We start from the raw sequence: 22,110 nt of genomic DNA, 5'->3' as shown, positions 1-22,110 counted from the left end.
GCCCTAGATTTGGTGATAAACACATTGGGTTAAGAGCTAAGGAAGGCAGCAGGGAGAATGCTTCTCCCCTTTCCCAGCGGTTCCTTCCGGTGGATGGTGCCCCATACTGTTGTCTCCTGGCTGCTGCTTCCTCTTTCCTCACAGCCCCCACTGGTGCCAGTGTGAGGGATGGTTGAGAGGGGGCAGTCCCTTTCCTGATGGGTGAATTGGGCATTTGGTCGTGTGCTTCCTCAGCTCTACCCTGTTTATTCCTTTTGAGAGTAAGTTGTCCTCTGGGAGCTGAGGCTCCCCTCAGTTCCTCTGTGCCCTCATTCTCAAGCTGAGCAATGCCCCGCACATTGACTGTGTGTGCGGCAGGTAAGGCTGCTTAACTCAGGACGCAACAGGCCTGTTTAGCCTTTGCATTAAGCTGTATTCTCTGGATTAACCTTTTGAACCCTTTCTGATTTATTTTTTACATATAAAAGAAAATAAACCCTCTGGTCTGGGAAATGCTATGCCGTCTCAGGCAGGGGCATTTTCCACAAAAGACCTCAGCGAGAGGTCCTCACCAGCTTTTCTTCTCTTCCTCAGTATGGGCGTCTCTTTGTGGAAGCATTTCTGAAGCAGTGTATGCCGCTCCTAGACTTCAGTTTTAGAAAACACCGGGTAAGAACTGAGAGCAGAGAGCACAGGCATGCTCTGTGTAGTGGTTCAGAAAGTCTGTCCACAGTGGCTCCTAGGCAGCCATGGGGACAGCCCCCTCACCCCAGCTCTGGCCACAGACTGACGCAGGCGCCTCTGGTCACCAGCTCTCCCAGAGACGCCTATGGAGGACTGAAGATTCGCTAGTGGACCCACCTCCCGACTTCTGCTCCAGAGCTGAGGATGGTTGTTTCTTTAAGCCTGATTTTATTATGCTACTGCAGTCCCAGGACCTCACATATTAGTGTGTCATTTGTTTCTGTGTACTTCTCTGGGTCTGATATCAGGAATTACCAAAAAAGGAAAGAAAACTCATTTGTGTCATAAACTGCACTGTAAGCCCGGAGTGCTAACCACTAGACCGCCAGACAAGTCAGGAGATGATTTCTTGCATATATTTACCAAGTTGAACTTTGCAGAACACTCTCATAATATTTGGCTGGTCCCGCATAGCTCAGAAAGAGAAAGAGGGAGGACAGCCAGTGAGTACTCCTCCTTCTGTTTGAGGGCCAAATCCATGTAAACTTGAAAAATTATGAGTCACTGTGTTGTACACCTGCAACTTGTAAAATTTTTAAATCAGCACTACCTCAGTTTGAAAAAGAGATGATTATCCATCTATGGCTGGAACCTGAGGCTTAATCCTCTGGTACTCTTGGTTGCAAGGATATCTTGCACGTAAAATGAAATGAGAATGTTTCATTTGGCATTTGTGCATGTTGTTGGTTGTAGAAAGATGTTCTGAGCTTACTGGAAGCCTTCCAGCTGAGCACGAGACTGCTTCATCACCTGTGTGGGCATTCCAAGGTAAGAGGGAAAGCAGGCCACAACTGTTGGTTTAGTCTGTGGTGCCGTCTTCCTTTTTTACCCTTCTTAAGTCTTTATTTCTGAGGCTATGTCTGTCCAACGGCAGTTTATCAGAGTGGTCAAAGCCTCAGTTGCTGGCTGAGATTGGGTAATCATCGCGAGGGAAATTTTGCATCTGAAATTTGACTCAAACTCCATAGCCCTGTTTCTTCTAGGGCCTCTTCTTTAGTGAGAGAATGTTGGCGGGTGTGTAACTACGTACCATACTCTGGGCAGGAGGAGTATTATGGAAGTGATGACTCTACTGGAGACGAGGAGTTCTAAAAGCAGCTGTTTTTAGAGCTTTTCTGCTGTATTATTTCCTAGTCAAGGAACACATCTGTCTCTTCTGAGAATATTTTAGCATTCAAGGACTTTTCCACTTAAAGTGTACAGTTGAGCCCTTGTCACTTTTTGTCTGAAGGGGCACAGAACTGTGGAATTGTGAAGTCATTGGCAAGCCTATGATTCTTCCACCCAGTGCCTGTCATTCATTTCCTCCCCTGCTTCTAAGTTTTTAAGGTGCTGAACAGTGGAATTTTAAGGACTCCCTCCACTAAAAAGGGTTACTTTCTGTTGATTAATGTCAGTATAATATGTGTTCAAGAATATTTTAGGTAAATTCATTGCTAATTGATCAATGAGAGATTATGATAAGGAACTGAGAGGTGTTGGTGATATGTCTTCTAAGCTGCTTTAGCTTAAAGGACAGCTACCATTCTCTTCAGAGTGCTCTCAGTTCAGCTCACTTCAGTCGCTCAGTCGTGTCCGACTCTTTGCGACCCCATGGACTGTAGCACGCCAGGCTTCCCTGTCCATCACGAGCTCCTGGAGATTATTCAAACTCAAGTCCATTGAGTCGGTGATGCCATCCAACCGTCTCATCCTCTGTCGTCCCCTTTTCCTCCTACCTTCAATCTTTTCCAGCATCAGGGTCTTTTCAAATGAGTCAGCTCTTCACATGAGTTGGCCAAAGTATTGGAGTTTCAGCTTCAACATCAGTCCTTCTTCCAATGAATGTTCAGGGCTGATTTCCTTTAGGATGGACTGCTTGGATCTCCTTGCAGTACAAGGGACTCTCAAGAGTCTTCTCCAACACCACAGTTTAAAAGCATCAATTCTTCAATGCTCAGCTTTCTTACAGTCCAACTCTCACATTTATACATGACTACTGGAAAAACCATAGCCTTGACTAGATGAACCTTTGTTGGCAAAGTAATGTCTTTGCTTTTTAATATACTGTTTAGGTTGGTCATAACTTTCCTTCCAAGGAGTAAGCATCTTTTAATTTCATGGCTGCAGCCACCATCTGCAGTGACTTTGGAGCCCCCAAAAATAAAGTCTGCCACTGTTTCCACTGTTTCTCCATCTATTTGCCTTGAAGTGATGGGATCAGATGCCATGATCTTTGTTTTCTGAATGTTGAGCTTTAAGCCAACTTTTTCACTCTCCTCTTTCACTTTCATCAAGAGGCTCTTTAGTTCTTCACTTTCTGCCACAAGGGTGGTGTCATATGCATATCTGAGGTTATTGATATTTCTCCCAGCAGTCTTGATTCCAGCTTGTGTTTCTTCCAGTCCAGTGTTTCTCATGATGTACTCTGCATAGAAGTTAAATAAGCAGGGTGACAATATACAGCCTTGACGTACTCCTTTTCCTATTTGAACCAGTCTGTTGTTCTGTGTCCAGTTCTAACTGTTGCTTCCTGACCTGCATACAGGTTTCTCAAGAGGCAGGTCAGATGGTCTGGTATTCCTGTCTCTTTCAGAATTTTCCACAGTTTATTGTGATCCACACAGTCAGTCTTTGGCATAGTCAATGAAGCAGAAATAGATGTTTTTCTGGAACTCTCTTGCTTTTTCTATGATCCAATGGATGTTGGCAATATGATCTCTGGTTCCTCTGCCTTTTCTAAAACCAGCTTGAACATCTGGAAGTTCACAGCTCACATACTGTTGAAGCCTGTCTTGGAGAATTTCCAGAGTACTCTATCAGACTACTATTTGGGGAATGTGTCTCTGGTCTATACCGGCAGGGCTTATGCTCTTGTTGAGTGTTCAGGGTGTTAGGAGTTCGAAAGTTTCTGTATAGGAAACGTGAAAGCACAATGATAAATGCAGATGAATTGGTTGCATTTGTTTCCATTCAGATTCGCCAGGACACAAAACTCACCAAACATGTGCCTTTGCTCAAAAAGACCCTGGAACTGTTAGTTTGCCGAGTGAAAGCCATGCTTATCCTCAACAATTGCAGAGAGGCTTTCTGGCTGGGCAATCTTAAAAATCGGGACTTGCAGGTAAGCCTGGGACCCTGCCAATGATAATCTTCTTCTCTTCTCTTCTGTTCTTTGTGAGAGCATTGGAAAGTATCTAAGGAAGGTGACCTAAGCTCCACTCTCTCAATACTCAAAACTGCTTTTCTCTTAAGTGACTGTTTAGCTCTTAAGGTTACTTTGCTCTTGGGCCTTGGTTGCAAGTTGCACCCCTCAGCAGCAGCAGCAGCAGAGGCACCAAAACATACCATTGATGTATTAATAAGAAAGGCCTCAGAGAAGCAGATCAGGAAAACCTTTTTCTACAACTATGGAAAAACTTTTTTTTGTTGTTTAGTTTTGTTTTTTTCACTCTAAAACCAGTCTATTCTATTCCTGAAATTATTCTCTGTGCTGATTTTTTTTTTCTGACTGATTTTAACAAGTAAGCATTTCTTAGTTCTTTCAATTGTCTGACTGACGGGCTGAAATCTTGTATTGTTTATACTATTTCTTTGGTGTAACACCATTTTTCAAATATAGCCCAAGCCCTTCTCATTCATGTTTATAATATGAGTCTCATAATTTATACATGAAAATAATAAATCCCCAGAGAGTTAGCTTCCTTTCTTTACATCAGTGTTATTAGGTAGATACTCTTGTTACTATGAGAATTGAAGCTCAGAGAGGTTAAGTAACTTGCCATTCAGCAATATGAGTGGAGAAAGGGTTTGAGTCCAAACAGTCTTCATCCAGATTTGGTATTCCTAAACCATTTTAGTATACTATCTTTCAGCCTCTAAATGGCCATTTGTGATTGGTGTGGATTTTTTTTTTTTAGATTCAATTTTTAGAAGTTATTTATTTTTATTGTTGGGTGTGCTGTGTCTTCGTTGCTGCTTGAGGGCTTTCTCTCATTGCAGCAAACAGGGGCTACTCTAGTTGCTTTGTACAGGCTGCTCACCGCAGTGGCTCCTTATTGTGGAGCTTGGGCTCCAGGGGTCTTGGGCTTCAGTAATTAATTGCTGCACGTGCTTGAGGCATATGGGATATCCCCAGACCAGGGATTGAACCAGTGTCCCATGCGTTGGCAGGCAGATTTTTAACCACTGGACCACCAGGGAAGCCCTGTATATAGTTGATGTGTTGATGTTCACGTTCACATAGTTTAAGCTATTTGAGAAAGTTTAGAATCGTATTGAGCATTACCTGAAAGAGTCACCAGTACAATCTAGCCTTGTAAAACTAGTATGATACTAGAATACAAAGATGACTCTTTTGTAAAACTATATACTGTGTGAGAGCCAGAAGCATCTCAGAAGCCTTGGGTTGATTATCACTTCTCTAGCTGCTGGATCACAGGTTGGTGTCTATGTTTGATCATGTTTGAATGACTTTCTTTGCCTTGCCTATAAACTTGAGCCTTTCTGCCCTTGAGACCCATGTGTGATCATTATAACCCACCATTTGTCTTGGCCCATTCACATTCAGGGTGAAGAGATTATATCCCAGAATTCCCAGGAGAGCACTGCAAATGAGAGTGAGGGTGAGACATCATTCCAGGTCTCTGAGAGCCAAGGAGCAGAGGTGCGTGCAGGACTTCTCCTGCCCAAGTTTATGATTACTTCCTTCTGTGGCCATCTCTATTCCCTCTAAAAAAGGCTTCTGCACTTAGGTGAATTCTGTGAGGGCCAGAAAACACACACACACACACTGTTATAATCACTCTTGAGGGGAGATAGGAAGAGGTCAAAGTGTTTTGTGAGTGTTGAGAAGAATGAGTTAAACCATTTAAGCATGTTGTTTGAATATGCAAAATAGGGATGTAAAAGCCAAAGCCAGAACCGAAAGCTGCACCGCGGAGGACTGAAATCACAGTGGCAGTCCTTACGCTCTCCTGGGCTCCTCCTGCTGCTGTTTGGATTTTAAAGCAGAGAAAAATGTATTTATAAAAGTTCTTACAATCTGGGCAGGTTATAGATATCGAGAATCTCAGATTTAAGAACCCTGCTCTGGATACAATTTGTAATGCCATTTGAGGCTGCAAAAAGATCACTTAGTATGAAAAATTATTTTATTACATGGTTCTCTGTTTTATTTGTATCGACTACCTCTACCTTGTCCTCATAAAAAAGTTTGAGGCAGACAATATTCTATTACTTTGATGTTTTGTCCTAAGCAAACCTCTCAGATTAGATTTTGCAGATCAGAGAGAATCTTATGCTGGATTCCTATTGCATTTTGAATTTAACCAACATTTCATTCTATACTGAAAGCCCATTTTACTCCTCTGTCACATACCTGCTGTAGTGCTAGAGGGCTGTGGGCTTATTTAAAAATCACACATGGTTGGGTTGCTGAATGGCCTAAGTCAGTGTCAAGATGGCTCCCTCTATCATCTTGGCTTCAAGGCCATGATACGAGAATGGGGCAGCCTCTGATTCTTTTCTCAAAAGAATGGTTTAAACCTATCATTGGTTTTAACAGTGAAACAGTGTAGTTGTACATGCTGTGGGAGCAGTGTTGCAAGCCATGGGGTTGCTCAGATGACCTCAAATAATTATCCTTTGCCTCTTAGGGTGGCGAAGAAGATAAAGCAAGTGATGGAGAAAAGGAGCGAGAGAGTGATGAAGATGAGAGTGATGACGACTCTGATTAGGCTACAGAAAGGTGCTCCTTCCCTGTCTTTGCCAGCCACTCACCACAGTGTTCAGGGTTACAGATGCTGCCGGTCTGCCTTTCTGACTGCAAGCATCCTATTTTGTCCTTAAAGAGGGGGTTCTATTGAATCAACTCAATTGTGGATTTCATGGATTGTCTACTAACGTTAAAGACAGTGGCTTAATGTCTACTATGTTAAAGACGAACATAGCATTGCTTACCCATTTGGGTGAACACGGAAGAACAGTCATAATTCTAGGCTTTGGGAGCTAGTTTTGTACCAGTTTTCAAATAAATTCTAAGTTCTGCCTCAGCTACCTTTTGGAATTTCCTTCATAGGTGGGACTGAATTGGAGTTTGTACAGAGAAATAATGGAGAATTAAAATCATATGTTCCCTATTAAAAGGACTGTCTTATTTGAGATGAAAACACATTTGTGATCTTTTTGGAGGAGTGACAGATTTCTTTTAGTGCTCAAAGTCACATGTTTGGCTGCATTTTAAATTTTTTGGTGGTTATGTAGACATATCAGACAAAGGTGAAAAGGGCAGTATCCAACTCATGTTAACTTTGCATAAATAATTTTTATTTCCACATTATTCTGAGTTATACGTATAATCTAGTTACAAGAAAACTACAAAATTACTTGTAGTTGATTAAAAATAGAACATTAAGCATATACTTCAGCTAAAACGGGGAACTCTTCATGTCTTCTGCTCTTATTTCAGTGCCAGACTGTTAATATTTAATATCTGTTAATATTTCTACCTACTTTCATACTCTCCAGTAATGTTAGGGAGTGGCTGGTTAGGCTTTTATGTTGTTTTTTGGTGGGGAGGTTATTTAATCATTGACCTACATACACATTTTTGACCCCTTCATCCTCATGTATGTAGGAATCCATAATTTCCGTCCTTGACATTCTTTGTTTCTCCACCTCATTGTGGTTTTAGTGCTGAAATGAGTTCACAGTAGGCTCATTGGTATATATGGTTTAATGGTTCTTTATCACATGTACATGTCAGTGCTAGTTTGACTCTCTTTCAAATGGTTGTTCAGCTTTACAGTGGAAATGTTCTCCTCCCTTGCTCGGTCACTGGCCCATTTTTGGAGGGAAAGGGAGGAGAGGGGCTCCTGAATTGTCACTGCCTGACTGAAAAGCAAAATAGCTGGGGCAAGCAGTTTCCTTTGCAGGGACAGCTCTGCGTAAGCTTCAAGCACATAGCGAAAGACATGGTGTTAGGAACAGGGATCAGATGGGACCCTTTACTTGGAATGTTGCAAGGCAAAGGTGCACTTCTTGTATGTCGCATACAGCAAGAGGATGGAGCGTAACATCTGTTTGCACATGGTCACTGTCATCTGAATCTGAGGTTCCTTAAGTCCAGTGGGCCACTGGTGCTCCCGGCTAATGATTTTGCAGAAGGCTGACTTGTCTGAAACTCTGAAGGTCCCAGTCCACTTTGGTGGCTGAGCCGTGATGACCCTGCCAAAGACAGAATCCACTCCACTGAGGCGGACAGGCTGAGGCTTCCTGACCAGCCCTTTCTTGTTGTTCATGGTTCGGAGCTCTGACGTGTGACAGGGCAACTTGGGACTCACCCCAGGCTCCAGGAATGGGCTGTCTAGGACTAGAGTGACCTCTTGAAAGCACAGCTGCACTTCAAGGTCAGAAGGGGTATGTGGAAAGCAGGGGGAAGCCCTAAAGGGGTGCTTGGAGGAAGGGGTAGGTGTTGTATGCCGCAGCCATTGGAAGCTCTCATCCAGTGGGGTCCATGGTGACCAGAGCTGGTATCCTGCCATTGACAGTCCTAGAGGAGAGGAATCAGAACATGGAATTTCCCTAGCATGCTGTTAGGGAAAGGCTAACAGGGTAGGGCTGTTCAAATTCACATCTCTGTCTCAGTATTAACTTTACCTTACTCTTTAGTTCTCATGAACAGATTCCAGTACTTGTTAGGATACAAGTAATTCTATAAAGGGCAGTAGAGGATAGTGACAAGTATTGAATCTGGTAACTGCTGTGTGTACTTTATTAAACCTAATCACAAGCCTCTGAAGGTAGGTTTTTACCCATGGTACAGATGAGGAAATGGGTTTGTCCAAAAGAGTAGCCCTGCTTGGTATTAGGATCTGTGCTGTGTTGATAACTGCTAAAGACAGAATCTGTGCCTCTCAGGTGGCAGAGGCTGCTGGCACTCCACGGTGAGACATTATTTGTGGATGGGTGCTCAGGAAGGCCTAGCTCACCAGATATTTGTGACTAAATCACATGTACTTTATACCGTTGGTTCTCAAAGTATGATTCTGGGACTGGTGCCTTAAGCATCCTGTGGAAACATGGAAGAAATGCAGATTCTTGGGTCCCCTGCATTCTGCACTTAAACAAAGCCTCCAAGGGAGTCTGATGTGCCTTACAGTTTGAGAACTTATACTTTTTCTTTAAGGAACTTCAGCTTTTACTATTCTTAATTATGGACAGTCAGAAGATCAGAACCTCTTTTGACACAAGTGACCGGCTCTCTCAGAGCCCTGAGGTACTTATACAGCACCTCAGAGGAATTACACCAGGCAGGAGGGGAAAAAGTTCCCAGGACTGGTCCGTTTTTAGTTTTTAAAGATTTTTCTGGTTCTCCTATGTGTTTTTTGGGCTTCCCTGGTAACTCAGCTGGTAAAGAATCCGCCTGTAATGCAGGAGACCCTGGTTCAATTCCTGGGTCGGGAAGATCCGCTGGAGAAGGAATAGGCTACCTATTCCAGTATTCTTGGGCTTCCCTGGTGGCTCAGCTGGTAAATGATCCATCTGCAATGCAGGATACCTGGGTTCGAAGCCTGGGTTGGGAAGATCCACTGGAGAGGGGAATGGCTACCCACTCCAGTGCTCTGGCCAGGAGAATTCCATGGACTATACAGAATTATAGAGTCGCAAAGAGTCAGACATGACTAAGCGACTTTCACTTCACTGGGTATGTTTTTGTCTTTGTTTTTTTTCTTATCTGTGAAAGACCCACTGGTTGAGATTTTTTCCTTTCTTCTTTGAAGATAAAGGAAAAGGCATGGAGGATATGTTGCTAACTCAAAATTTACCCAAATAGAATTTAGACTTTCCATCTTTCTACTTTTTTTTTTTCATCTTTCTACTTTAGAATTGTCAGTATATAAAGGATTTCACTGAGTTCAAGAGCGATGTAACATTCAGCACCTACCTACTATGATAAGGGGCATGGCAGACTCTTTTCTTTCTAGTCAAGTGTATTTCTCTGTATCTTCACTATTCTTCCACAAAGGTAGCAGCAAATGGGATCCCATCCCACCCAGTAATGCCCAGGAGAACTTTGACACCCTCACCATAGTTTGTGAGACAGTGAAGTTTTGTTTTGAAAAGAGAATTGTTGGTGACATTTGAAACTGAAGACCTGCCCCTGACAGTGGTTAGTAGAAAGAAGATTTGTTGATTTCCTCCAGCTGGGAATGTTTCTCCTGAGGTATGCAAGCTTTTGTGCATACTGTGTTCAAATATCTGGACTGCCTTAGGATGAGAAAGTGACAACCAAGGGATAGTTATCTGTTCGAAACAGCCTGTGAAAGGCTTCTGGTACTTGATATTCTGACTCTAAGAGCACACATCCAGGATCAGGGCTGCTCTGGTACCCCATCAAGGCAAGGTGGGGGTGGAGAGTGTTAACTCTGAATATATGATACGGAAAAAAAAAAATCCAGGAGTCCTTCTTCCTTGTCTCTTGAGAGGAAATAGGGCCAGAGGGAAAAGACTTTATCAAATGTCCAGCCGAAATACTCAGCAGAACCAACATGGGGTGAAAGAGGGAGTCTGACCCCAGGTCCCTTACACCACTTTTACATAAGGATCAAATAAAGCTAGTTCACCACTCACTCCTACCAGCCACGAGTGTCTCCATCATCCACTTAAGGAGGATTTGAACCTAGTCAGTCTGTTCAAGCTGCTCTTAAGAGCTCCCAGGTAGGGAACACCTGCTTCTAGCCCCAAAGATTTTCCCTTCATACCCTTCCTCCCATGTCAAGAAACTTGGTCCCTTCATTTCCGCACCTGGGAACGGGGAAGACAGCGTCAAAGTGCAGCTGAGGTCCTTATGAACTGGGATCCCAAGGGGCTGGAGCTGCCCTGAGAGGAGCAGGCTACCCCTCCCAGTCAGAAGAGGGGCTTGTCCCCCGGGGATCCCTACCCCAGGGCAGAGGCCAGATGGATCTGGCCGAGGTGGAGGTGGTGGTGGGAGCCCGGGCCCGGTCCCACCATCCGGGCCGTGGTCTCACCTGCTGAACTCCGCGGGCCTCACGCTCCAGAGTGGCGGCGGCTGTTCCCTGGCTGCATCTTTTCTCCACCGGGTGCTTGGCAACAACCTTTGTGACCCAGGACCGTGGCGGCGGGGTGACGGTGGGGGGGGGCGGGGAGCTGGGAGAGCCCGAACCGCGGAAGGGGCGCGGTGAGAGGGGTATCGAAGCGCCCCGCTCGCTCGGAGTTCCCATCTCACTGGAACACCTGGTTCGGGATTCAGCCTTCAGGAGTGCTGAACCGAATTCTGTTCCCCTCCACCTCTTCCCCACCTCGCCACAGCGATGTGCCTTTGATCTATCTGGTCAGAGAGAACTAAGGAGCCCATTTCAAAGACTGGCCAGGAACCTGCCTGCATAAATGTCAGGGGAGGGGGGAGCTGTGGTTAGTATTAAAAGGTTAGCGCTACCCTTTAAACGCTGCTCTGAGTTACCCCGAGTTCTGAATGCTTTTGTGGCTGCATTGACTAATCCCAGTGCAAGGACCCAGACAGGTGCCCCCCTGTCAAGATGGAGAAAAATACATCTCTCCTTGACTTCCCAACCAAAAACTTTGCTTTCTGTTAAACTTCAAAAAGGAAGATTCTCCTTCTCAGTTCAGTTCAGTTGCTCAGTCGTGTCCGACTCTTTGTGACCCCATGAATCGCAGCACGCTAGGCCTCCCTGTCCATCACCATCTCCCGGAGTTCACTCAGACTCACATCCATCGAGTCCGTGATGCCATCCAGCCATCTCATCCTCTGTCATCCCTTCTCCTCCTGCCCCCCATCCCTCCCAGCATCAGAGTCTTTTCCAGGGAGTCAGCTCTAAACTGACACTTTCACCTTAGTAAAAGAGTGATTTGGCTACATTTTAACTTCATTGCAAACAATTACTCTTTAAGGCTGGGGGAAGGGAGGTCTACCCAGTTGACTCCTATATCCACAGTGCCTGACTATCAGTGCCTGGCAGGGGGCAGTATTTGTAGGAAGAATTAACTAATGGCCCACCTGCCTTCCCTTATCCAGAAACCGCCCATGCACTTTGTGAACCCACGGAACACAGCGCAAACAGCTGTCGGGTTTGTGTGACCCTAGGTGAAGCTGAAGGGGAGAGACTGGGCATCTTCGGGATGGGGTCAGGCTGAGACCCTGGTTTGGAAGACCAAATAGTCTTGAGGGACTTGTCAAGGATTGTCAGATGCCCACTGTGTGTATGTGTGTCCCTGTGGAAGGAGAGAGAAGTGGAGAGAGTTGGAGAAGGTTGGTGGCAGAGAGGGGAAAGGGACAGAGAATGATGAATCTTGGAAGAGAAAATATTTTAACTTACCACTTTTTACCCCAGTAAGTTTATTTTCCTCTTGAATAATTTTGCATAGTTGCAATTTTTTAAAAAAGTGTATTTTGTTTTCCGTTTCAATTTATCATCTGTTATGCTGCCATAGTATTTTTCCTGATTAGCATTTAAATGACTACATAATACTGCTCTGAGTGGCTATACCAATGTTTAGCCATTCCCCAACTGTTGAGATTTTTAAAAAACAGATTATCTCAAAGAACACCTCTGCGCTGAAAGTGTTTTTTTCAATAATTTTGTTAAATATTTCAAAACTTTGAAAATGTGTACAGCTCTTGCTTTCAATTTACAAATTTCCTTCTGAAGAGACTGTCAGTTTACACTGTGATCAGCTAATTTCGACTTTTACCGATTTCCTCTCAGCCTCTTCATAACTGAAAAAAATAACATTGTGTTCATTTGATAATTGCGAAGTGGTACATCATGTTCTGTTGTTTAAAAGGCATTTTAAAAATGATTTGTATTTAATGTGGTTTAATTGGGTATGCCCAGCTTGGTTTGGATATAGCTCGCAAGCTTACTTTGGAGCACTTGAGAGAAGGGGTGAATGCGGCCACATGCGCCCCCCACCCCCCGCAACGACCATAACCGCCAGAGACGGAGGTGGGTAATTGAGGGGATCTTTGCGTCTGCGCACCCTATTTTCCTTGTCGGCTTGGGGCGGGTCTGTTCAGGGGAGTGGGAGCAAAGCGAAGACGCCACCGAGGACTTGACAATGCGCAGGCGCGCCACAAGGCCCTAGGATTCGTGGGTACCCGAGCAAGGGTGGGGAGAGCGGCGCAGGCGCCCTGGCGGCCTGGAGGGTCGAGGCGCCTGCGCAGTCGCGCCTTCTCAGGCAGCAGCCATGGCGGGACAAGAGGATCCGGTGCAGCGGGAGATTCACCAGGACTGGGCGAACCGGGAGTACATTGAGGTCATCACCAGCAGCATCAAGAAAATCGCAGACTTTCTCAACTCATTCGGTCAGCGGGCGAGCAGGGGGAGGCTGGGAAGAGGGAAGCCCGCTGAGGGAGGGCGCTGAGAAGCTTTGAAGGGGAGTCTTGAGTGCCCTAGGCTCCTGCTGATGTTCGCTTCCTCCTTCAGGCCGCACCTTCTCCCTCTCGCCCTGACCCCGGGCTCCACTGGACAGTCCCTGAGAGGTTATCCTGCCCCAGACTGAGCTCATCGGCAGCTTTGCCTTTACCCCAGATCCATTATCGAGTCTTTCTTTCCTTTTCCCGGACACGTCCTGGCAACCCGTCCTTCGTCTGCGCCTTTTCTTCTCTTCAGTCGCCTCCCTTCCTCCTCTGTGCTTCGTTTCCAGTTCCCACTTGGCTCTCAGAACGCAACATGATCTTGTCACTGCCCTGTAAAGACTCTAGAGGTTTCCCATCTCCTTTCGGGTCGAGCCTTCTAGTCGCCCCTCCGGCCCCTCCTGTCAGTCCCTTCTTGTCCTGTGCTGAGCGGGAGCAGATGAGGGCAAAGTAAGGTCCACATCTTGTCACGCTATGGACATCTCTGTGTTGCTAGTATGAAACCAACAGTGGGTGTTCTGCTTCTAGCAAAATCTTTCCTAGGCATTAGCCTACTCGTGACAGTCTTAAATTCTTTCCGCTTTGTCCCACATCCTTCTGGACAGCAAGACCGTAGCAGAGACCCCTACCTCCTGTTTTCCAAGTGTTTCTTTGACAGAACTGAGCACTCGGTAGACTTTCTATGTCATCATAAGGAGTGGGAATGACATTTTTCCAGCTGGTGTGCTTCTGGTCCATTCTCTCAGCAGTGTTAAATGGTTAAGATTAAGATTAAGGAGGGGTCAGTGATGTATAAGAAAAGATTTCAAAAGGAATTATTTTCTAGCTGGAGAACTTGACACATCCTAAGGAGTCTAAGGACAGAGCAAAAGTTTGATCAGAAGGCATCCGCAAGGGAAACTGTCTTGAGTACAAGGCTGTCTCAGGCTCGGTGGGGGAAAAAGCATCATTTTCCTGCCTTTAAAGAATTTCTGTCTTGAAGATGAAATAATGACAGCTTCAGAACAAAGCAGAATATTGTTTATGTTTTAATATATTTACATACAAGATGTCTTGGTGTGGTGGATTTCCTTACTCAGGGAGTGGGAGTGATGTCAGTATTAATGAGAGACAAGAATAGGATAAATTTTGTATCAGTGACACAGATTCACACGTATAACTTAACTGTAGTGGTTGTAATAGGAAATGATAGTCAAGAAATCATAGAGCCCATGTAGCCTGAAATTATTTTTTTAAGTTCCATGCAGACTCTTCCAGTGTTAGTTCTCCTGATTGTCTCTTCTGGTTCCCTAGAGAGCTGAACTGTTACGGGGGTTCTTTAAGGCACTTTATACTCATAACTTTTCCTTAGAGGAAGGACCAGATAAAACAAAATATTCCATGCACAGGGAGGGATAGAGTAATGACATAATGGCATCTTTGAAACTTTGGCTTAGACTGGAGAGGCAGTGAACGTGGTTGGACAAATAACTGACAAAGAATTTTTACTTTTTAAAAGATATTTATTTATTTGGCTGTGCTGTTCGATCTTTGTTGAGGCAACTGGGATCTTTAGTTGTGGCATGTGGAGTCTAGTTCCCTGACCAGGGATTGAACCTGGGCTCCTTGCATTGGGAGTACAGAGTCTTAGCCATCGGACCACCAGGGAAGTCCTGAGAGCCTTTACTTTTAAAACCAGAAGTAAAAGACTTCGTTTATATGGTAGGAGTTAATATCTAATACATAGACACAGAATATCCTAACAGAGTATTAAGAATGTCAATTCAGTAAATCAAGCATCTAAAGTAAGTTAAACTGGGGCTGTTTTTCATAATTAAAAGTGACCTAGTGTCTCAGTTCCCCCAGTTTGTATGTAGATAACGTAATAACTTTGTTTCTGAGCATTTAATCATATTAATCCACCTGCAATGCAAGAGACCCCGGTTTGATTCCTGGGTTGGGAAGATCCCCTGGAGAAGGGATAGGCTGCCCACTCCAGTATTTTTGGGCTTTGCCGGTGGCTCAGTTGGTAAAGAATGCACCTGCAATGTGGGAGACCCCAGTTCGATTCCTGGGTTGGGAAGAGCCTCTGGAGAAGGGAATGGCTACACCCACTCCAGTATTCTTGCCTGGAGAATTCCATGGACAGAGGAGCCTGGCAAGCTACATACAGTCTATGGGGTTGCAAAGAGTCGGACACCAATGAGCAACTTTCACTTTCAATCATATTAATAAACATATAATAAACATGCATTCATCTCTGACATAAAATTTTTGGCATGTTACTGTAGTTTTAGTTGGTGAGTCTTGGAATTAACCAAAAATTGAAGCATTTGAGCATAGAGTTTGTGGAGGAGAATGTCTATTTTCTTGCTATATAAGCAAGGAAATATATGCTGCTGTGAGGTTTTATCAAATACATGTGAGTTACATTTTATCAGACAAAAAACAAAGACTTTTCTCTCTCTCTCTTTTTTTAGTTTCCAGCAAGTCCTAGACTAAGGAAATAGACACACAGGATTCCAATCTTTCAGGAGCTGGAAGAAATGGCTTCCCTGGGCTTTGGCCATTGTTTTCCTTTAAGGTGGGGGTAATGGCCTAACATTAGTAATTACTAGGTAATTTTTGAAGATATTAGAAAGTGGATTTAGCCCTTTTAATGAAAAGAGAAGTTAATTACAAGTAGGAATAATTAGGAAGCACAATTAAAGCTTAAAGCAATTTGACTTGGCAGTTAGATATACCTGAGGCAAGGTCCCAGAGATTGACGATATCACGATATAAGAGTTTAGACAAAGACCAACAGGCTGAGAAACTGGATAAATCATAAAGATAGGTGAGTACATTGTCTTGGCATTGGATGACTCAGGATGGATGAGTGTGGGATGTATTTTCCCATTCTGAGCCATTTGCACGACTCCTCCATTCTGATGTGTGCCCGGGGAGCTTGTATCATGTGAGTAATGTGATCTGGTGGCACAGAGGTGTAGCAGGTGTTTCCTTTAAGGGGGCAGCTATAGCTCTTTGAAAATGGCAGCAAACCTACAGTTTTCACCCTGACCATAGTAGGCTGTGTAGACCATGTGCCAGGATACCTAATGACTGAACAGCTCTACCCTGTGATTCTGGCTGGTGAGAGTAGGGTTTTGATCCATTTGTGGTTTTCTCTTTGAGCATGGGAGGACCACTGGGACCTGAGGACACACGCATCATGATGTACACAAGCATCCTAACACTAGGCCTATTCTGCACTTTGAATGGTGAAGTTTCTAAAAATAGATTGCTACCAATGATAGCCTTTTATTTTTATACCTTTTTTTCCTGACTCTGAAGCTAATACATGGAGAGACATGTAACCAAAAAAATAGAGTGTGCAGCTATTTTTAAATCTTGATTTTCTTAATAGTCAGCCAACAAATATTACTTGCCTGTTGTGACTCCAGCTGTGTGTCAGATGCTGTGAGAAAGGAATAAATAAGAATAAATGGACAGAGCCGCGTTTAAGAGGTTTCGAATTTTGTTGGAGAAATAAAGTCTTCCCTTGTGGCTCAGTCCATAAAGAGTCTGCCTGCGATGCAGGAGACCTGGGTTCGAGCCCTGGGTTGGGGAGATCCCCTGGAGAAGGAAATGGCAACCCATTCCAGTATTCTTGCCTGGAGAATCCACTGGACAGAGGAGCTTGGTAGGCTACAGTCAGTAGGGTTGCAAAGAATCAGACACGACTGAGCGACTAACACTTTCACTTTGGAGAAATAAGATCTTATGAGAAAGACAGTGTTGATTTTTGTAGGCTGAAGTTATGTGCAGTAAGAGTTTAAAGAAGTTGTTTGATAACTGGCATTTGTTAGCGGTGGTCATGTATGCACACCGTTAAACACCCTGATGAGGACATATGGCATTTTCAGTTACAGTCTGATGATAATGTACATATAAATGCATTGTGGTTTCAAATTTGTCCAGCTGCCAGGTGCTTTCCCAGTATTTTGTTTGAACCAGTATGTATTTAATGGAATCTGAAATACTACTGAAGTTTCTAGAGTTCAACATGTTACATTTTCAGCAGTGCTTATCTGTGCAGGCCAGTAACACAGTGTTGCTCTTGGATTCTGACTCATCACCAGATTGACAGAGCTGGAACAGAACAGCCACCCAGGAAGGAACCCTCCCTCTCACCACCCTACCCCTTCATTTTGGCCATGACTTTTTTTTATGGGAAATGACAGGTTGTCAGTGATAACATGCATGCTCATTCTGAATAGCCTTTGAGCTTCTAGAAACCAGGCTGAAAAGAGATCAGGTCCTGTTGGGCCTGGGAATTAGAAGCAGCAGCACTTGCAGATTAAACACACACACACACACACAACCCACACCCCTGCCAAGAACATGTATGTGTATGGCTGAGTCCCTTCACTGTTCACGAGAAACTATCACAACATCGTTAATTGGCTTACCCCAATACAGACTGGTTTTGGTGTTTAAAAAAACAAACCCAATATTTAAAGGAAGAAAGAACAGTGTCCAGGATAGGCAAATCCTTACAGAAGAGGGAGGATTATGTCCACTTGGCAAAGACCTCTCAGAGGTCCACTTTGAACTGACTTGAAGAAGAATGCTGAGACAGGCAGGATGAGTTAAGATTTGGACTTGATGAAATGAAAGTCGAGGCAAGAATCAGGGTGTAGGAGATTTCTTAAATTAGGTGCTGAACTACTTTTGCATAACATCTAGGGAAGAGTTGAAAAGGAGGATTGTGAGCTAAGTGTTAAATCACTGGGTGGGAGACTGTCTTGGAGAACAGATATTTAGAACTTCAGGAGTCAGGATTATTGAGTGATGACTGAACATCAGTGTTGGAGGAGGGTGGGAATAATTAGCGCGCCTGGAATGTTGAGAACAGTTGGAGGAAGAGTGGTCAAGTGATTTCTGTTAGAGAAGTTTTGTAGGGGAAAAGGTATCTTAGGGCAAGTCTAGGTTTCCTTTTGGGCGAGGTGGTAAAAGAGACTGGAAAAGTTAGAGGAAATAAAAGGAACTGTTTGCAGATGGAAGGCAGGCCCCACAGGGTTTTTGATACTCTCCAGGTTTTCTCTTGTTCCAAAAGGCCTGTGCAGGGACTGTTGGGTCATCAAGTGCCCCAAGAGCAGCAGCGTGGCAAGGCCTCCATGAGCTCAGCAACACCACACCTTCTCTTCTTCTAGGGTCTGCTGCTTCCTTGGCCTCTGCTTTTCTTCCCTATTAAGATTATTTTCTTCCTCTTGTCATTTCCCCTCTCTTGGAAACTCTCGGTTTGCCCATTAATCATCAAGTGGCCATCTGCACAGCCTTGGTGTATCAGTTTTTTGTTTTCTATGGCTGCCATAACATTACCACAAAGGTAGTGGCGTAAACCACTTACGTTTATTATCTCAAGTCATGTGCATCTGAAGTCCAGCAGTGGTTTGCTGGGCTGAAATCAGTGTCAGCAGATTGCAGAGCCTCAGAGCCTTCAGCTGCCTTCAGCAGCCCAGAGCCTCCCTCCTCAGCTGCAGGCTCTAGGAGAGGAGCTGATTCCTTGCCCATAGCTTGTGGGCAGAACTCATTCTCTTACAGCTGTAAGAATAAGATCCATATTCCCTTGCTGGTAGTCAACTAAGGACCATGCCCAGCTTCTAAAGGTCACTTGCATCCCTTGGGTCATGGCCTCCTCCTTCCATCTTCAGAGCCTTCAATGACAGGTTGAGTCCCGCTCACGTCCCTTGTCCTTCCTCTGCCTTTCTAGTGCCTTTCATGTCTATGTTTATGGACTTGTGATTACATGGGGTCCATCTGGGTAATCCAGAATCTCAAGGTCCTTCACCTCAGCCACATTTGCAAAGTCCCTTTGCCTGTGAGATACATATTTGTGGGTTCTGGGGATTAAAGTCTGGACATCTTGGCGGGGGGCAGTATTCTCTGCCTGTCACATTTGGTAGGAGGTTAAGCAGATCCTCCCTAAGCAGCTGTGTTCCTAAGATACTTCTCACCTTATCCTCCCACTGCCTTGCTTTGCCCACTCGCTCCCATTTGTGCCTTGCATGATACAGCATTCCTCCTCTTCATCTCAGGGGGCTGGCATGTGTCTGTGTCTGGAATGGCATTAATCCTGAACGTCTGTCTTCTTTTACCAGATATGTCTTGTCGCTCAAGACTCGCAACACTAAACGAGAAATTGACAGCTCTTGAACGGAGAATAGAGTACATAGAAGCCAGGGTGAGTATGCCGGGCACTGGGCGTCCTCATGAGGCAGGCGTGGCTCTATGAGAGAGAATGCACATTCTCACTTGTTGCTGCAAAAACTTGGAAGCAGAAACAGGCTTAAAGAAGTTAAGTACCTTGCTTGAACTTAAACCTGCTTTCTGGGACTCTGAAGCTGTCGCCTTTTTCTACCACTCCCCAGCTACCTAAGATATAAACATTTAATAAAATTTTAGACCCTGTTAATGCTTTTGAATTTGTCTAATTGTCAGTTTTCCTTTGACAGGTGACAAAAGGTGAAACCCTCACCTAGGACTGTGCCATGCTGCTGCTGGGAAGTGTGCTCTTACAGCAGGCAGCCTCTCGTGGGAAAGGCCCCAGCAGCCTTCAACTCCTTCCTCTCTCCTTAAAGAACAACAGGGCTTATTCTTGTTTTTCTTTTTTTCAAAAGTGTGGCCTTTGGGCTCTGCTATGCACACCCAGAAGTGTGATGTGGCGTGTGGGGAGGAGTCCGGGGACCTCTTGGAAACATTGTTAGGCATTTTACCTCTTCAGGAACGTTCTGTAGAAGTACATGTCAACACTTTTGAGGCACTGAGAGCCAAAAGCCTGGGACTCTGTCAAGGTCCTCCCCACCTCTCTCTCTCTCTCTCTCAGTCTTTCCTTATAGCTCTCATTGCCTGTGCATTGATTCTATAAACAGTCCTTGTCTTCTTCCCACTTTTGGCTGGGGGTGGGAAGCAGTCCTGGCTGAGATGCCCTGGTGAGGTGGCTGCCAGAGAATGTTGTTGCTAACCCACCAGTTTCTTGTCCTTTTGGGGAGGTCAAGGCCAGGCCCCCACTTGGCTTGAAAAGGGACATTTTCAGAGTTTTCTGTCTGTCACTTGGGGTTTCTTTACCTCTCATATTTCCCTAATAAACTCCTCAACTTTATCTGTCTGCTGTGATTGTGGTGGGGAGAGGAGCTAGAGATGGGGTGCACCTCTTCCACAGAAATCTGATGTGTGGGATTCTTAATCTAACAAAACTTTCAGATGTAGCTGTTTGATCAAAGCCTAGGTGGCTTGCAAGCTGGAGCCCCCATATTTGGACTTTGAGCTCATTCATCCTGGGAATCCTTTGGTCATTCAGCAGACATTTACCAAGTACTTACTATGTAGGGACTTTATACTCCAATAAAATATACAGTGTTGAATCAGGTGTGATGCTTACCGTGTATTGAAATACCAGCATCTACACAGTTTAACTATAATCCATGGCAGACTGTGAGTTTTATTAGGTACAAGCAAAATGTCTACTTTTAGAAAGGAAATCATTTAAACAGAAGTGTCTACACTTTTCATTCTAGCATCAAAGCCTACTGTAAACTTGTGCCAACCCACTAGGCTTAACCCCCTTTAAGAATTTTCCTTTTAGTCACATAGAAGTTATTTCCCTATTCAGATCTTTTTTGCTACTGAAGGTCTAGCTTAAGGCAAACCTCCTCCATAAAGTTTTCCTGTCCCCCTTTTCACTGAGCGCTGCACTGTTGCTTTTTCGCAGTCCCTGCCAGCCTGCCAGGCTAACACCACTTTAGCCCTGAGTTTGATCTTTGACTTAGCATCTTCATCTTACGGTATATATGAGCACCTTAGTCTTGTATTGTCTAGCTGGGTACTTTGCAGAAGGCAGGCAGTCAGTAAATAGCAGTTGAAAGCTGCAAGCACACATCTGTGCTTAGATCCTTGTTTAGACCTTTGGAAGACCATCTGAAGTAGAACCTTCTTTTAAAAAGGTGATGCTACTTATGGAGGCAAGACTGTTGTCCTTTACTTTGGTAACAGCTGTTTTTGAACATTATTGAGCTCATCTGATATGCTTTTAACAATTGCTTGAGATTGTTATTCCTAATATCTTCCCTGTCCTTTCTGGGATAAAAAAGTTACTATTCCTAAAGTTCAGGTTTTAGATTATCTGGTGCTCTGCAGTCAGTTTAACAGATACTTATCAAATTCCTACTATATTCAGTGACTATAATGAGATAGTAATAGAGGCAAAAATGATGGTAATCTTCCTTAGATGACATGTGAAAATGATAATTTTTTATGGTGCTATAGACATTCTTTAATGATATTAAAGTAATATTTCTAAAATAGTGCCCTAAATAATATGATGTTGCTAATGGTAAGCTGCTGGTTGTAGGGAAAACAACTGGTATGGGAACCAGTGAGCCCAGCCTCCTCTAGTAGAGGTAACTGTTCCATCTTACCTGATCCTTTGAGGTGTCAGAGTGCTTTCCTGTGTAATCACACCCTTTATATATTGAGCCTCAGCTCACCCAGGGATATATAACTAGCATTATCTATAATTTATTGAGTACTACCATGTGTTAGATGTGCTGAGTGCTATGTATACTTTGTCTTTAATCCTCAAGCCCTAACAAGTAGGCTTTCTTCATGAAAAATTTTTTTTAAGATTTGTTTTTTAATGTGGACCATTTTTTAAGTCTCTATTGAATATGTTAAAATACTGCTTCTATTTTATGTTTTGGTTTTTTGGCTGTAAGGCTTGTGGGATCTAAGCTTCCCTGCCAGGGATCGAACCTGCAACCCCTGCACTAGAAGGCAAAGTCTTAACCCCTGGACCACCAGGGGGGTCCCTCCATGCACTTCTTTAGGGAGGCTAAAACTTGTGCCAAGTCATACAGAGTAAGTAAAGGTGCTAGAATATGGACCTAGACGTATCTGTCTCAGATTCTACTTGTGAATGTGGTAAATCTAAAACCAGATCTAAAACTTACTTTCTCCTTCCTAGTTCATTGCTATTAAATAATTTTTAAGCT

At 44.2% G+C, this 22,110-nt stretch overlaps 3 protein-coding genes across 6 annotated transcripts in view; 2 read left to right on the top strand and 1 right to left on the bottom strand.

The window, feature by feature from the left end:
* The window catches only part of FANCD2 (FA complementation group D2), a 49,658-nt gene extending 42,903 nt beyond the window's left edge, over positions 1-6,755 (top strand). For all 4 annotated transcript variants that reach the window (XM_069561836.1, XM_069561833.1, XM_069561837.1 and 1 more), the window contains exons 40-44: positions 574-648; positions 1,417-1,491; positions 3,680-3,826; positions 5,273-5,368; positions 6,360-6,755. In XM_069561836.1, the coding sequence (XP_069417937.1) occupies positions 574-648; positions 1,417-1,491; positions 3,680-3,826; positions 5,273-5,368; positions 6,360-6,440 (474 nt within the window). In that variant the 3' untranslated portion in view covers positions 6,441-6,755. The remainder of the gene's footprint in view (positions 1-573; positions 649-1,416; positions 1,492-3,679; positions 3,827-5,272; positions 5,369-6,359) is intronic.
* Positions 6,756-7,685: 930 nt separating this feature from the next.
* Positions 7,686-8,248, bottom strand: FANCD2OS (FANCD2 opposite strand). Its single transcript, XM_069562076.1, has one exon. It carries the CDS (start codon positions 8,244-8,246, stop codon positions 7,710-7,712), a length of 537 nt encoding a protein of 178 aa, XP_069418177.1. The 5' UTR covers positions 8,247-8,248; the 3' UTR covers positions 7,686-7,709.
* A 4,506-nt stretch (positions 8,249-12,754) lies between these two features.
* BRK1 (BRICK1 subunit of SCAR/WAVE actin nucleating complex) lies at positions 12,755-20,222 on the top strand. The gene is made up of 3 exons (XM_069561899.1): positions 12,755-13,048; positions 19,222-19,304; positions 19,576-20,222. Exons 1-3 carry the CDS (start codon positions 12,931-12,933, stop codon positions 19,600-19,602), a joined length of 228 nt encoding a protein of 75 aa, XP_069418000.1. The 5' UTR covers positions 12,755-12,930; the 3' UTR covers positions 19,603-20,222.
* The last annotated feature ends 1,888 nt before the right edge of the window (positions 20,223-22,110 follow it).

The sequence above is a fragment of the Ovis canadensis genome, chromosome 19, assembly GCF_042477335.2.
Source record: "Ovis canadensis isolate MfBH-ARS-UI-01 breed Bighorn chromosome 19, ARS-UI_OviCan_v2, whole genome shotgun sequence".
In the NCBI taxonomy this organism is placed as follows: domain Eukaryota; kingdom Metazoa; phylum Chordata; class Mammalia; order Artiodactyla; family Bovidae; genus Ovis; species Ovis canadensis.
The sequence above is the reverse complement of the archived record's forward strand: the minus strand, read 5'-3'. Positions and strand labels throughout refer to the sequence as shown.